Source organism: Chrysochloris asiatica, unplaced genomic scaffold, assembly GCF_000296735.1.
Source record: "Chrysochloris asiatica unplaced genomic scaffold, ChrAsi1.0 scaffold00066, whole genome shotgun sequence".
In the NCBI taxonomy this organism is placed as follows: Eukaryota; Metazoa; Chordata; class Mammalia; order Afrosoricida; family Chrysochloridae; genus Chrysochloris; species Chrysochloris asiatica.
In genome coordinates this window covers 2,821,154-2,833,075 of record NW_006408584.1, presented here as the reverse complement: position 1 = coordinate 2,833,075, position 11,922 = coordinate 2,821,154, and the positions used below count along the sequence as shown (strand labels likewise).

The following is an 11,922-nucleotide window of genomic DNA, read 5'->3' as shown; positions in this document are numbered from 1 at the left end:
TATAGGATCTATTCATCCCATTTATTTTCTTTTTAAAAATCGAGTCTACAAAAGGGGAAGATGGGGTAATGTTAAAAGTGTGACATCTGATTTTACCAGAGATTGGGGCCGGTCGGCTTTTCGTAAGTGTAGCTGGCGAGGCCACAAAAGACCCGGGTCATGGCGGCAAAGGAAAGGCGAAATTGCCTGGGTCCCCGGCCTAGTTCTGGCGCCGGTCCTTGGTTCAAATAAGTGACCCCTAGGCGCAGCCCGGCCCATGTCCTTCAGGTGGAGAAAGCGGCGGTCCCCTCTGCGTCCAGGCCTGAGAAGCGTTGCGGCTAGCGGCTGCGCTAATTTTAGCTTCTCTCACCATTCGGTTCCCTAAAAGCTCCGTTGTAAGCTTGGCACTTCAAACTGCCCTCACCTGTAGGTAGGGTTTGGGGTGGAGGCCGCTGTGATGGGTATTTTGAAGAAGAAATTGCTTATCTTTAAACGAAAACAGAACAAAAAACAAAATTCGCTTCCTTTGGCATCTTCGGATCTCTCTCCTTGTTCTCAGCTATGGCCCAAGAAACACTCCACGTCCTGCAGATAAGAGGAGCGCGGGAGCAGGGGTGGGTGGAGCCCAGAAACCCGCGCGGAATCCCGGTACAGTGAGCTTTGCTTTGCTTTCAGTCTCCCACCTCCTCTCTCTCTGCCACTGCTGCTCCCAGGGAGCCGATTTAGGCATCCTCTGGAGGGCAGGAGAAGAGATAGAGAATCTCTGTTGCCTCTGAGGAAGCAGGGGCTCCGGACATTTGATTTAATTTTTTAAATAAAACTTTAAAGTAAGTCCCAAATGTTCCTGCTACTTAGTTTACATCCCGAAGTGTCTCTAGAAACGCAAAACTCGGGGTCCAGACTGGTAACCCCACGTGTCGAATGTTGATTCTTCAGTAAGCTGCGCCTCGAGGCGCCTCCTCTCATTCTAGAGAGGACCCAGTTCAGTCTCCGGGCTGCAGCCGCCAACAGGACTCCCGCAGCCCTCCACTCTCCCAGCTTTCCAACCAGCTCCTTCCATTGTGGACCTTGCAGGGCTCGGCGGGCTCCCAGGACCGGTCTTCTCGCCCCTTCTAAACCCCAAGAAACACCCTTCTCCCCCATTCTCGGTCTCCGTGTTGCTGCTCCTCGAGGGGGCCCAGGCTGGCAGGAAAGTTCCGCGGGGAAACCCAAAGCTGGGCAGCGAGAGTCAGACCCCAAGACTCTGCTCCACCTCTGCGCGCTCCCCCGCCCTCTTTTCCTGCTCCGTGCTCTGCGGGCGTTGTTCCCGCGGGCAACAGTCAACCCCCGCTACCTCCGTGCTCCAGCATTGCCCACCGCTACCCAGAATCCGCGTCCCTACCCACCGGATTTTCTTCGGGGGACCCTCGGTGCTGTGTCGTCTGGGCGGGACCCTGCGGACAGCAATCCCCAGGTCCACCACGTCTGCCCTGCGGATGAAGATGCTCAATGGAGAAGTGCAGGGAAAAAAGAAGGGGGGGGGGACCCTAATACACCCACGCACACACCAAACCAACTTTAGGATTGCATTTTTTTTTTTTTTTTTTTATCATCAGTTTCACACGAAGCGCCCTGTAATATCTGGAGAAGTTTTTTTTTTTTTTTGAAGACGTTTAGGAAGGAGGGCGAGTTTTCTGCTGAGAAACTCAATCTGCCATACAGTAGCGGCCCCATCTGGGATCTGTCACTGCTGACAGCACCACGGGGCACAGCCGTGATCTTCTGCACAGCCTGCACTCCCCAAATACCCTCCTTAATCAAAGGATGTCTGCGCGCCCGAACTCAGCTGACCGCGCCAGGAGTAGCTTGGCCCGCGGATCCCACCGGGTCCCCGCCCCCTCCCCACGCACACAGCCACGGCCTAGCCTCTCTTCTTTTCCCAGCACATTAATTAAAGGGGGTAGAGGAAAGACAGAGGCTGATGTCATAGCTCTCCTAAGACCATAAACGTAAAAGAGTCATCCTGTGAGAATCCCTGAAAATGACTTTAATGAATAATTTCAGAGACAGTTATGGCTTTGGGTGATTACTGAGCGAGAATATGAAAACCAGATTTGCCGAGCACAGGCCATGGTTGGTCAGGCCTACCCACCACTTTCTCCCAGTAAAAATCCACCAGTTTTCCTTGGTCTCCAATTCCAGTTCCCTGCCTACGTTCTGTTTGTTTACAGGTTTTCTTCGTTAAAAGCAAAACAGGTCCTTCATATTTGCATTAACCTAAAGAAATAAATGTCACCTCAAAGTAACAACAACATCATCAACAGCAGCCCATTTTAAATGGAGAACAACCGAGCAAGGGTGTCAGTGGCCATTGGGTTTCATCCTTTTTAAAGGGATGGATTTACAGCCATCTTAATTTAGAGTAGTGTCTTTTCTGGTCTCTTCTCTATAGCAACGCATTTAGTGAAGGCTAGATTCAGGTGTCACAGAAGCAAATGACTTGCTTCTCCCAGAAGAATTTGTAGGTCTCCCTGATTTCAGTTTTTGTTCACCATTGATTGAAAGTTGATTTGGTACTACAACAAAGTGTGCTACTTGAAAACACCTTTTCTTGTCTCTGAGAAACATCAAGTCTTGTCTACTTGCTCTGGAATGGTCAGGCATTAGAAATACTATTTGAGGAAACATATTAGTTGGATGGGGGGAAGCTGGTGAATACTCTCTGATTCTTTACATAAAATGGCTTGATGGCCTTTGCTTGGATTTAAACAGGGACACTCTGGACAACCTATGGTTCGCATTGAATCATCCCATCTTATTCAAGTAAATGTTCATTTATGCTTTGAGCATGAAAATACCACAGGCAAATGCAGGGGTTTTGTTTTGTTTTTGAGTGATCTGAAAGATCTGACAACTGGTTATTTGCCTGAGTAGACTCCACCATAGAGTTTGTCGTGGGGAATCCACTTACCAGCTCTGTGGGAACGTTCTTGGAGCACCCCTGATCTGTCCCTCCTTCATCCAGACGCCCTGGAAGCCCAGGGTCTTCCAAGTCATTGAGGATACAATTGTCTAAAAGCTTCATTCCCCACTCCTACGCCTCAAGCCACACAGAACTCAATGTTTCCTCCCCCTAGGCTGATGTAGGGGTGGGTGGAAAGGGAAGGAACCAAGCTCTCAATGTGACGTTTCTTCTTGATTTAGCCCAGGAAATGGTGCTTTTCCGTTATAGATTACACAAAGACACTTTGGAGTTGTGATGTATTCAGTTGCGACCAAGTATTGAGGAGGGGTGAACGTTTGGGAGGTTTTCCCTACTAGGTTTCCTCTTTATTTTTGATACTTCTTTCTAGTCCCCAAACAAATCTTATTCCACTCACATCACGAGCCGTTTCTTTCCCCCTCTTTAGCTAAAGCCACTGTAGCCTCTGATTGAACGCAGCTTGCCCTTAGCAGACTGTGTGGAAAGAAAAGGTCTGCTCTGAATACTTCCTTGTCCAACTAAATCGATATGTAGAACTGGTGTGTACTGTAGTGAATTCTAATGTAGGTCTCCCCCGATCCCTCCCCATCCTCAATCGAACCAAGTCCATCCAAGCGACCCAGTACTTCACACAGGCCGCAGAACAAGTTCTCAAGAGTGGGTAGGTGGGTGGGGCCTCAGTTCCTAAATCCACTGGCGAACTTTTGAAAATTGTAGGATTCAGGTCCTGTCTTTGTCTTGCTGAGTCAGAATTACTAGAAGGCAATGGAGAGGGTAAAATAGGAATTAAATGTGCAGCTTTTTAACGTTCAATATGGGATTGTTGTTGTTATGTGCCGTGGAGTCGGTTCCGACTCATGGCGACCCTGTACGGGGTATCCGAGGCTGTAAATCTTTACGGGAGCAGAAAGCCTCATCTTTCTCCCGCGAAACAGCTGGTAGTTTCGAACTGCCGACCTTGCGGTTCGCAGCCCGATTCGTAACCACTACGGATGCTCAGACCTAAATGGTTCCGGTTTGTTTTTTCCATGCGCGAAAGCTCAGACTGGCCCCGAGTCTGAGGTCTAGGGCTTGGTTCTATGGTTCTAGGAATTATACAAACACACCCACTCTCTCCTCTGGGCACTGGGTCACAGCAGCGAACCAAGCTGCCGCCAACCATTCTTGCCTTCTCAAGGTGTCAGTATTTGCGCACAAGGCCAATTCTCGAGGGGAGAGAGGGTCTAGCACCTCTCTTCGCTAGATCCATTAGGTTTTAATAGCAGGTGCAAAGGCAGCCGCTGGGTCAGGCGCCGGGTTGAGACTTCGCTTTCTGTAATCTGGGTCTGGCGAACTGCCACTCTTCGTAGAAACTCCTTTTTCCGAAATTTTGTCCGAGAACTGTAGGGACAAGTGGGTTCCAGGGCCGGGAGTGGGGTTGGGGTGGGGTAAAAGAGGCAACGCGGAAGCCAACTCTTAAGAGCAGCCAGGCTAAGTTGTCACCACACTCCTTCCGCCCGGGCCAACTGGGGCAACACGGCCCGGGCCGCAGATGTGGATGTAGGAGAACAGCGCTCCGGCACAATGAAGACCAAGGAGCTCTCGCAGATCAGGACCGGACATGGATGCTTTTCAATGCACCAGACACGAGTTGCAAAATTCAGAGTGAGAGGGGCAGTGGGAAGATTAACCGGCCTGCCTCACCCCAAACAAGGAGAACAAAAACGTCTTCTCGGCTAAAAATACATATTTAGAAAATCCCTGTGCGCAGGCTGGGGGCGCGTTCCAGCTGCTGGCCTGGCCCAGGGAAGATTTGGCCACGCGGCCGCAGATTACACCCAGCTCGGCAGAGATGGCTCCGAGCCGTCTGCCCTGACGTCAGCGAGCCTCCAAGCCCCGGCCACAGCGAGATAGGCAAGTGCTGCCGCGAGCGGGCGCGGCGCTAATCACTCCCAGATGTCCCTAATAGCAGAGATAAAGACGTACTGAGCGCCCGGGAATAAATTTGTAATCAGGGCTCTACCATCTGATCATCAAAGCGGTCCAAAAGCCGGGAGAATTTGAAGGGAATGTGTATGCGAAGGGGGTGGGATTGCGTTCGGGGGAGCAAGGGGGTGATGCGCTCCTTCAAGGGAACAGAACTTGACTAGAAGAGTGGGAAGGAGGAGAGAATTCTGTGTCATCTGAGCGGGTGTAAACCAACTATCGAGTGTGCGTTAATTCCTACTAGCTGAGCAGCACGAAATCGCTAAACTCTTACAAACCAAAAGAACTAGGCAAAGAGTCGCTGCGCAGGGAAAGTGGCGCGTTGCAATACGGTTGGGTGATAAGGCCAGAGCTGCCTTGCCCTCCGTAATGCGGGATTCGTTTCCTCTCCCTGAAATGCTTTAGGAGGAGGGGGAAGGGGAGACCTATTTTAAACAGTTTAAAAAAGACTTCGTCTTTCTCCTTCCCAGAACTCCCTCCTCAAGACATAATCCCTACAGCAGCAATTCATAACACAGCTGAGTTTCCTCTGAGAAGGTGCGGCTGGGGCCCAGGGTCTATCCAGGGCCTATTCTGGAACCGGCTCCAGAAACACTGTCCAAGGGATCTGCGAGCTCGGACAGCCAGGGAATCCTGTGCACAGGAGATACGTTTGTGGCTTCTTCTAGTGTCACGATCTGGATTCCAGGAGCTGGGCGCGCTGGTGGTAGTGGGTTCCCTCACGACCACGGACCCAGATGATTGTCTGTGTGCCGGGTCCGGATTCAATCAGGTTTCAGACTCACTCCACAAGCCTCATTCCAGATCAACTCCACTTGACACTCATCAGCCAGTTACTTTTCTAAATCCGATTGTGGAAGAGAAAACCTCCAGCTACGAACTCAGCGTCAGACACAGCGTTTCCCTAAAGCTCCTTAACTAGGACGTTTCCCCACATTTTGCAAATCTACAGTGCAAAACGCCTGTCAGGTTTTCATGACATCCTCTGCCTGGTTTACTGTCCTTTGCTCACAGACCCCAAGCCTTTGCAAGTGGACTGGGCTCTAACTAGAAATCTAAAATTGAAATGCTTCCCAGGACTCCCCTTGAGACCTGTGGCTTTGCTTTCGAGCTCACTCACTTTCTGACCCTCAGAACCCTTTCCTAATTCAAGTATCTCCAGCTGCTTTAATCAGCTCCAAGATTCCTGCCAGCCAGTGGAAGATTACATGTGGAGACTCAAGAAAATACATTTTCCAAGGGACACAGAGACCGCCCTCCTCTGGGCCACAACTGTATCCACCTTTTATTAAAGACAACCAGGCTGCTTGGTCCTCCCAAACCTAATGAAGGCAAACTGCACTAGATGATCCACCCTAAGTGCCCAGGCCTTCTGGCTAAACCACACGAAGGCTGATGCTTTGAATGAACAGAGTCAACATTTAGAAAGCAGCAGAGTCCCAAGCAATCGTACTGCCTTCTCCGTGGCTAGGCCCCCAAAAAACTTTACTACTGTAGTCAGTGCCCCAGGTGGGGAAACAGCAAATTAGAAGCAAAAAGTGTGTCCAGGCTTCACCCTGCAGCTTTCCCAACTTCTTTCCAAGTACAACTCAGAATGGGTTTTTTTGGGGGGTGGGGTGGGGCGAAGAAAACTCTCTTTCTGTCTCTAGTACTCCAGGGTTATCAGGCACTCGGCGGTCTGGGGCCAGGGCCTTGACAGCCAGATCTACCATCAATTTACCTTCCGCCGCCCTGGCTTCCCATTTAGCTTTTAACGTCAAATCCTACATTTTTGTCGGCTCCGGCCTGTCTAGAGCGCTTGCGATTTCGCTGCAGGAGTGATTGCTCTTAACAAAATGGCAGCAACCACATTATCCGAGCAATTAAAACAGAGAGGCCTTTTAGCCAGCCCCGAAAAGCTAAAACTTGGATACTTTATTACTATTATTTTTTTAAGAAGCAAAGAAGAAAGGAAGTTAAAAACAAGCTGGAAGTTTGTAGAGGAGAAAAACATGAAGGTCAAAAGAAATTCTGGGCCCTGAACATCTTTCACTTCCTCAGAACTTGACAATAGAAAGCAACCGATATTGGGTGGTTGGAACGTTAGGGCGCTGGGATGATGGGTAATCTGGGTTATAGGTGGTTTGACTGTGTCTGGACAGTTGGGGTATGCGGTATGTTTGGCTGCCTAGAGCTCTGAGGTAGCTGGAGGTTTGGCTGTCTGGAGCTCTGAGGTAGCTGGGGTGTCCCGCTGTCCAGGATGTTAGGCTTACTGGGTGTCCGACTGGGTTGTCTGTCCAGTTGGGTTGTTGAGTAGGTTCGGGTATGCGAGCCTGGTGCTGCTGGGAAAATGGCATGGCAGGAGAGAGGAAGTGCAGTGCTTGGCTCAGGCCAGACAAAGAGGCTGGAGTTTTGGAGCAAGGCTTTAAAAACATATGCACTAGACAGCCACCTACTAGCGATGGTGAGCCAGGGTGTTCCTGGTTCTCCTCTCCTAGCATTTAATAAACCAGAACACTTCCATTAAGACAGCAGAAGTGTTAAGGGCCAGGTGGAGAAAATGACTAGCTACCCAAGGAAGAACACACAGGCACAAGTGCACATGTACAGAGAACTCCTCTCTGATTACTTTTTAATAACATCACTGTCTCTATCACTGTTAGCCCCATCACTTCTGTAGACTTCTTCGTTCACTTCTAAGGCCTAGTGTCTTTTTCTTGAGAGCATATAAAAAAGTGAAGACGCAGAAGGCAGCGGTAGGCAGGAAAGGGAGGGTACTACTCGGTCAAGCAGACAAGGTTCCAGAGAGTAACAGAAAATCAGGGAGTGCCTCCTCCCGAGCCCCCCCTCCCCCAGTGCTATAAACAAAGGCAAATGTCAGTAAATACAGCCCCGCGCCCACTGAGCCAGCCCAGCGCTGGCTGACCCGAGGGGAGAAAGTTCAGATCGCTTTGGCCAAGTTGTTCTAACCCCTCGCCCTAGCATTGTCAGTCGCCCGCAGAAGACGCCCGCAGAGCCACTCGCTAGTCTCTCCAGGGACACTTACGAATTTGCCCGCGTTGGGCCTGACCCGATCTGCTGTAGTCGAAGCACTCAAAGTGGGCACTGGTGAAGCGTGGGAACCCCAGGGATATTGGGGTTGAGGGTCTGTGTCCGCAGCCGAGATGCGAGCATCAGCCCGAAGAAGGGATCCAAGATGGGAACCCTTTGGCAAGCCTCCGCAACACCAGATTTATCTACGTGCGCGTTTCCTGAAACAATCCGATTTTCAATACGTTTCACACCTTTTTCTCTTCGACCCGAAATCCCTTCCCACTCCCTGCATGCTCTACTGAGTCCTTTATGACACTTCAATTTATCTCGTTCCTAAAACAGAGATTCAGATTTTAACTAAGTTGGAGGCACAGGGGTCTCTTTAGGGATGTGCTGAAACTAGAGAGACCTAAACTCTTCCCGGGCGGCTAGCACCTGGGGAAGGAAGAGAAGGAAGCAGCGGGAGGACGATGAGGCGCTGGGCTTCACCGGGCTGGAGCCTTAAGACTTCAGACACAGTTAATATTAAGTTCCCTGTAGCTCCTTGTAAATCTAACTCCCCTCCCAACTCTACCCTTTAAATCTGTGGTCTTGTTCGTGATTGCTTACTTGACGTCAAATTCCCTGTTACCTAATCATGGACCTTTCTGGAAAGCCCTCCTCCACCATGCTCAAGCCCCTGAGTTTACTCAGAGGGGGATTCCCCACCCTTCAGACTACAGGGAGAAAAAAACCTCTTCTTTTGGCTTTTCTGGGATGAAAGCCTTATTGTATGAATTAAACACTAGTTTCTGTAATTAAAATGATTCCTGGGACCCTCCTCACACCTCTTCCACTTCAGACAAAAAGCGAAGCAACCACCACAAGCGGCATCTGGTTGATTTTGGGACAACAAGGACACCTTTCCACTTCTGAGCGAACTCCTAGAGCTAGTTCTCCAAGCTCAGACCCTCCTTCTAGAGACCCATCAGCGTTTTCCTAGGTTGGGTGGTGGTCCTGATGGTGGGGGGTGGAGGGCAGGATACACTGCAGACAGAGGGCAAACCCTTTGACAGAATTTTCACTGAGGACACACTTCTTAAGAGAACCTCCTTGGCCTGCTTGAATGGCATCACATTGATGGCTGGTCGCAACTACTGACTCTCAAATAAAGGTAGAGGCAATCATGATAATTTAGTTTACTTCTGAATATTTTAAATATTCTGAAAACAAATATAACAGCTTTGTTTTCAAAACTCTTGAGGTATCAACCATTAAAAGATGGGGGTTTTGTAAAAAAAAAAACACACAGTGGTTTATTGAATACTTACAATGTTTACACCTTCAATATTAATTAAATTCCACTTATTTTTAGAGGACGGAAGTGCACAAAACAAGTAGCTGTTGGAAACATCTTCAAATAAGGAACACCACAGATGAAACGACAGCACTAGATAACGACCCCAACGAATGTTAGCGGCCCCGTTTTCGGCTTTGAAATAAAACTTTATAATCCCTAGGAATATTTATATCCAAAAGGCCCAAAAGATATACTTCACATAGGCACTACTGTCCACTTATTTTAGCTGGAAGAGGTTAGGTAAGTGGGGAAGGGGCAACCTCGGTGTCTACACAGCCAGGAGGGAACATTCACACAGAGAATCTACAAGACGACGGGGATCCCTTACCACACGGGAGTGTCCTCTTCATATTAAAATATGGAATGCTTTTCTTCAAATATCCATTTTCTTTTTTGGAGGGGAAGGTGGGAAGCGGATGCCTCAAAGGGGGCAAAGAGAGGGAGGGAAATTGCACATAAATAAACCAGATAAATCCAAATGCAAGAAGTCATCAGAACGAGCCGCGTAGGAGTTGCCCCGAGTCCTGGATCTCGATCAGGCGCCTCGGCCCCAGCTAGCTCGGGTTGTCCTTCTCCTTCCTCCTCCTCCTCCTCATTGCTTGAGCTCCAAGGCCCAGACGTGCTGCGGCCAACCCGTCCGGCCTTTGGTTTTCTTGTCGTTGCTGCTCACTGTGCTTTTCAAGATTTCGTTCTAGGCATAAGAGAGGCGAGGGGGAGAAACATGGCAAGAGAAATTCAGAGAGGAGACCTGATCCCACGACACCCTGCGCTTCCCGAGCCTTTAGAGACGGTAGAGAAAGGAAAAGGAAATAGGGGGTCCGGGTAGGGGGCGGGAGATGCCCCAGTTCCAGCTTCTGCAGTAAAGCTACGAAGGTTTGGGCTTCTAACTACTGGGGAGGACTCCCGCAGCCCACAACGCTCAACTACAGGATCGGTACGTTTGTAAACAACCCGCCATTTTCAATTTGTTTATGGAGGCTCTGAGAGCCTCTTCTATGACTCTAAGGGCGTTGGGAGGAGAGGTGGTCGGAGGCCCGCTAAAACGAGTTTTCTCGGTTTTCAACCGCAATCTCATATATGCGCTCTAAGGACGATAGAAGGCCCCTTAGCTCCGGCCTGGGCCTCCCCGCCAGTGGCTCTCAGTCTCCAGCTCAGCAGTGCCTCTCTTCCAATGTTTCTAAACCCCTGTTTATTTAGAAGGTCACTCCGTTATGTAGCAACCAAAGAAGAAAGGCATCGGCAAAAAAAAAAAAAAAAGTATTTTCTATGACCTTTGGACATACACCAAACACCAACGACTCCATGGACATTTGGGAGAAACATGCGAAAACTTTCAACGCCTATGTATGATTTCGTACTTCTGTTACCAACAGTTGCCAACGACGAGAGAGTAAATTTACTTTCTGTCGGTCTTAAAATGCACAGGTTCATTAGAAATACCTGTGGATATCTGGAAAATTGCGTTCAACCTCATGATCAAAGAGAAACTAAAGCTGCATTTTGAAGTTGAAAGTATTTGTTTTTATGTTTACCTTTACTTCTGCCGGGCACAGTTATGAGAACAACCACAAAACTCTCTTAGGGCTCAGAGTCAGGGGCAGCCTTGCTAAGGGAAAATAGGATTCATAGTGAAACAACAGGAATCGAGCGTTCCTGGGCGATTTATTTAAGACATTTAGAAACTTCGATCAGATTGGAGGCCAAATAAAGGCTCTAAAGAGCACTAAAGGGCTAGTGAGGTGGGAGGATTGGGGCCGATCCTAAGCGACTGGGGGCGGGGGGGCACCGATAACTCGGAGGGAAGGTCACCAAGGCAAAGCATCCCTCTCCTCGTCCTCCGCCTGGCTGCCACCCTCCCCCATATCCTCTACTTACTTAGGCAGGAAACCATCTCTACACTAAGCTGAGGCAAACAACCTTGGCTCCCGACGCGGCCAAAGAACGCGAGATGCTATTGCTCAGCCCAATTAGAAAGAGGCTGAGAGCATCAATGCCCCCGAAAACCTCCCTCCAAGACCCCCTAATGTCCCCTGGTACTGACCAGCTCCTTCTTCCTCTTTTCCTCCTTCACGTCTGTCTTCTTGATCTCCGCCTTGAAGGCCTCCGCCTCGCCGTTCTGGTCGTCCTTGGCCAGTAGGTCCATGAGGTAGGCGATATAGCTGGTGGCCAGCCGCAACGTCTTGATCTTGGAGAGTTTGGTGTCGGCGGGCACGTTGGGGATGCACTCACGCAGTTCGGCGAAGGCACTGTTGATGCTCTGAGTCCTGCGCCTCTCCTTGCGGTTGGCGGTGCCCCGGCGCTTCACCGGGCGCGGTCCCCCCAGGCCCGGGGGCCCAGCGCCCGGCGGCACCCCCCCGTAATGGGAGTGGTCCAGGCCGGCGGCGCCGCTGGCATACTCGGGGCTGTAGGACAAGGCCATACTGTAGTCAGGGGGCGACATCTCGGGGTGGCCAATGAGCCAGCCATGGAAGTAGGGGTTCTCCTCGTGGCTGCAGCGACTTGCGGCGGCGGCGGCAGCAGCCGCGGCGGCGGCAGCGAACGGATAGCCTTCATGGTGCACCACGGGATGGTGGGGAAAGCCCCCCACAAGACTCATCTCGCCCGACGTACCCCTCCACGCGCCCCAGCGTGCGCGCAGTCCCGTCGCGCCTTCCGCCCGGGCCCC

At 50.4% G+C, this 11,922-nt stretch overlaps 1 protein-coding gene across 1 annotated transcript; it reads right to left on the bottom strand.

The window, feature by feature from the left end:
• Positions 1–9,824: 9,824 nt before the first annotated feature.
• HAND2 (heart and neural crest derivatives expressed 2) lies at positions 9,825–11,853 on the bottom strand. The gene is made up of 2 exons (XM_006864519.1): positions 11,299–11,853; positions 9,825–9,948 (listed from the first exon to the last, which is right to left on the bottom strand). The coding sequence occupies exons 1-2, from the start codon at positions 11,851–11,853 to the stop codon at positions 9,850–9,852; spliced, it is 654 nt and encodes a 217-aa protein (XP_006864581.1). The 3' UTR covers positions 9,825–9,849.
• Between the last annotated feature and the right edge of the window lie 69 nt (positions 11,854–11,922).

What these genes read in the sequence shown, in the direction of transcription:
- HAND2 (XM_006864519.1), bottom strand. Translation starts at nt 11,853, where the DNA reads ATGAGTCTTGTGGGGGGCTTTCCCCACCATCCCGTGGTGCACCATGAA. An exon ending in AAAAGAGGAAGAAGGAGCTG is followed by an intron (nt 9,949 to 11,298) that starts GTCAGTACCAGG and finishes TCTTATGCCTAG; the next exon opens with AACGAAATCTTGAAAAGCAC.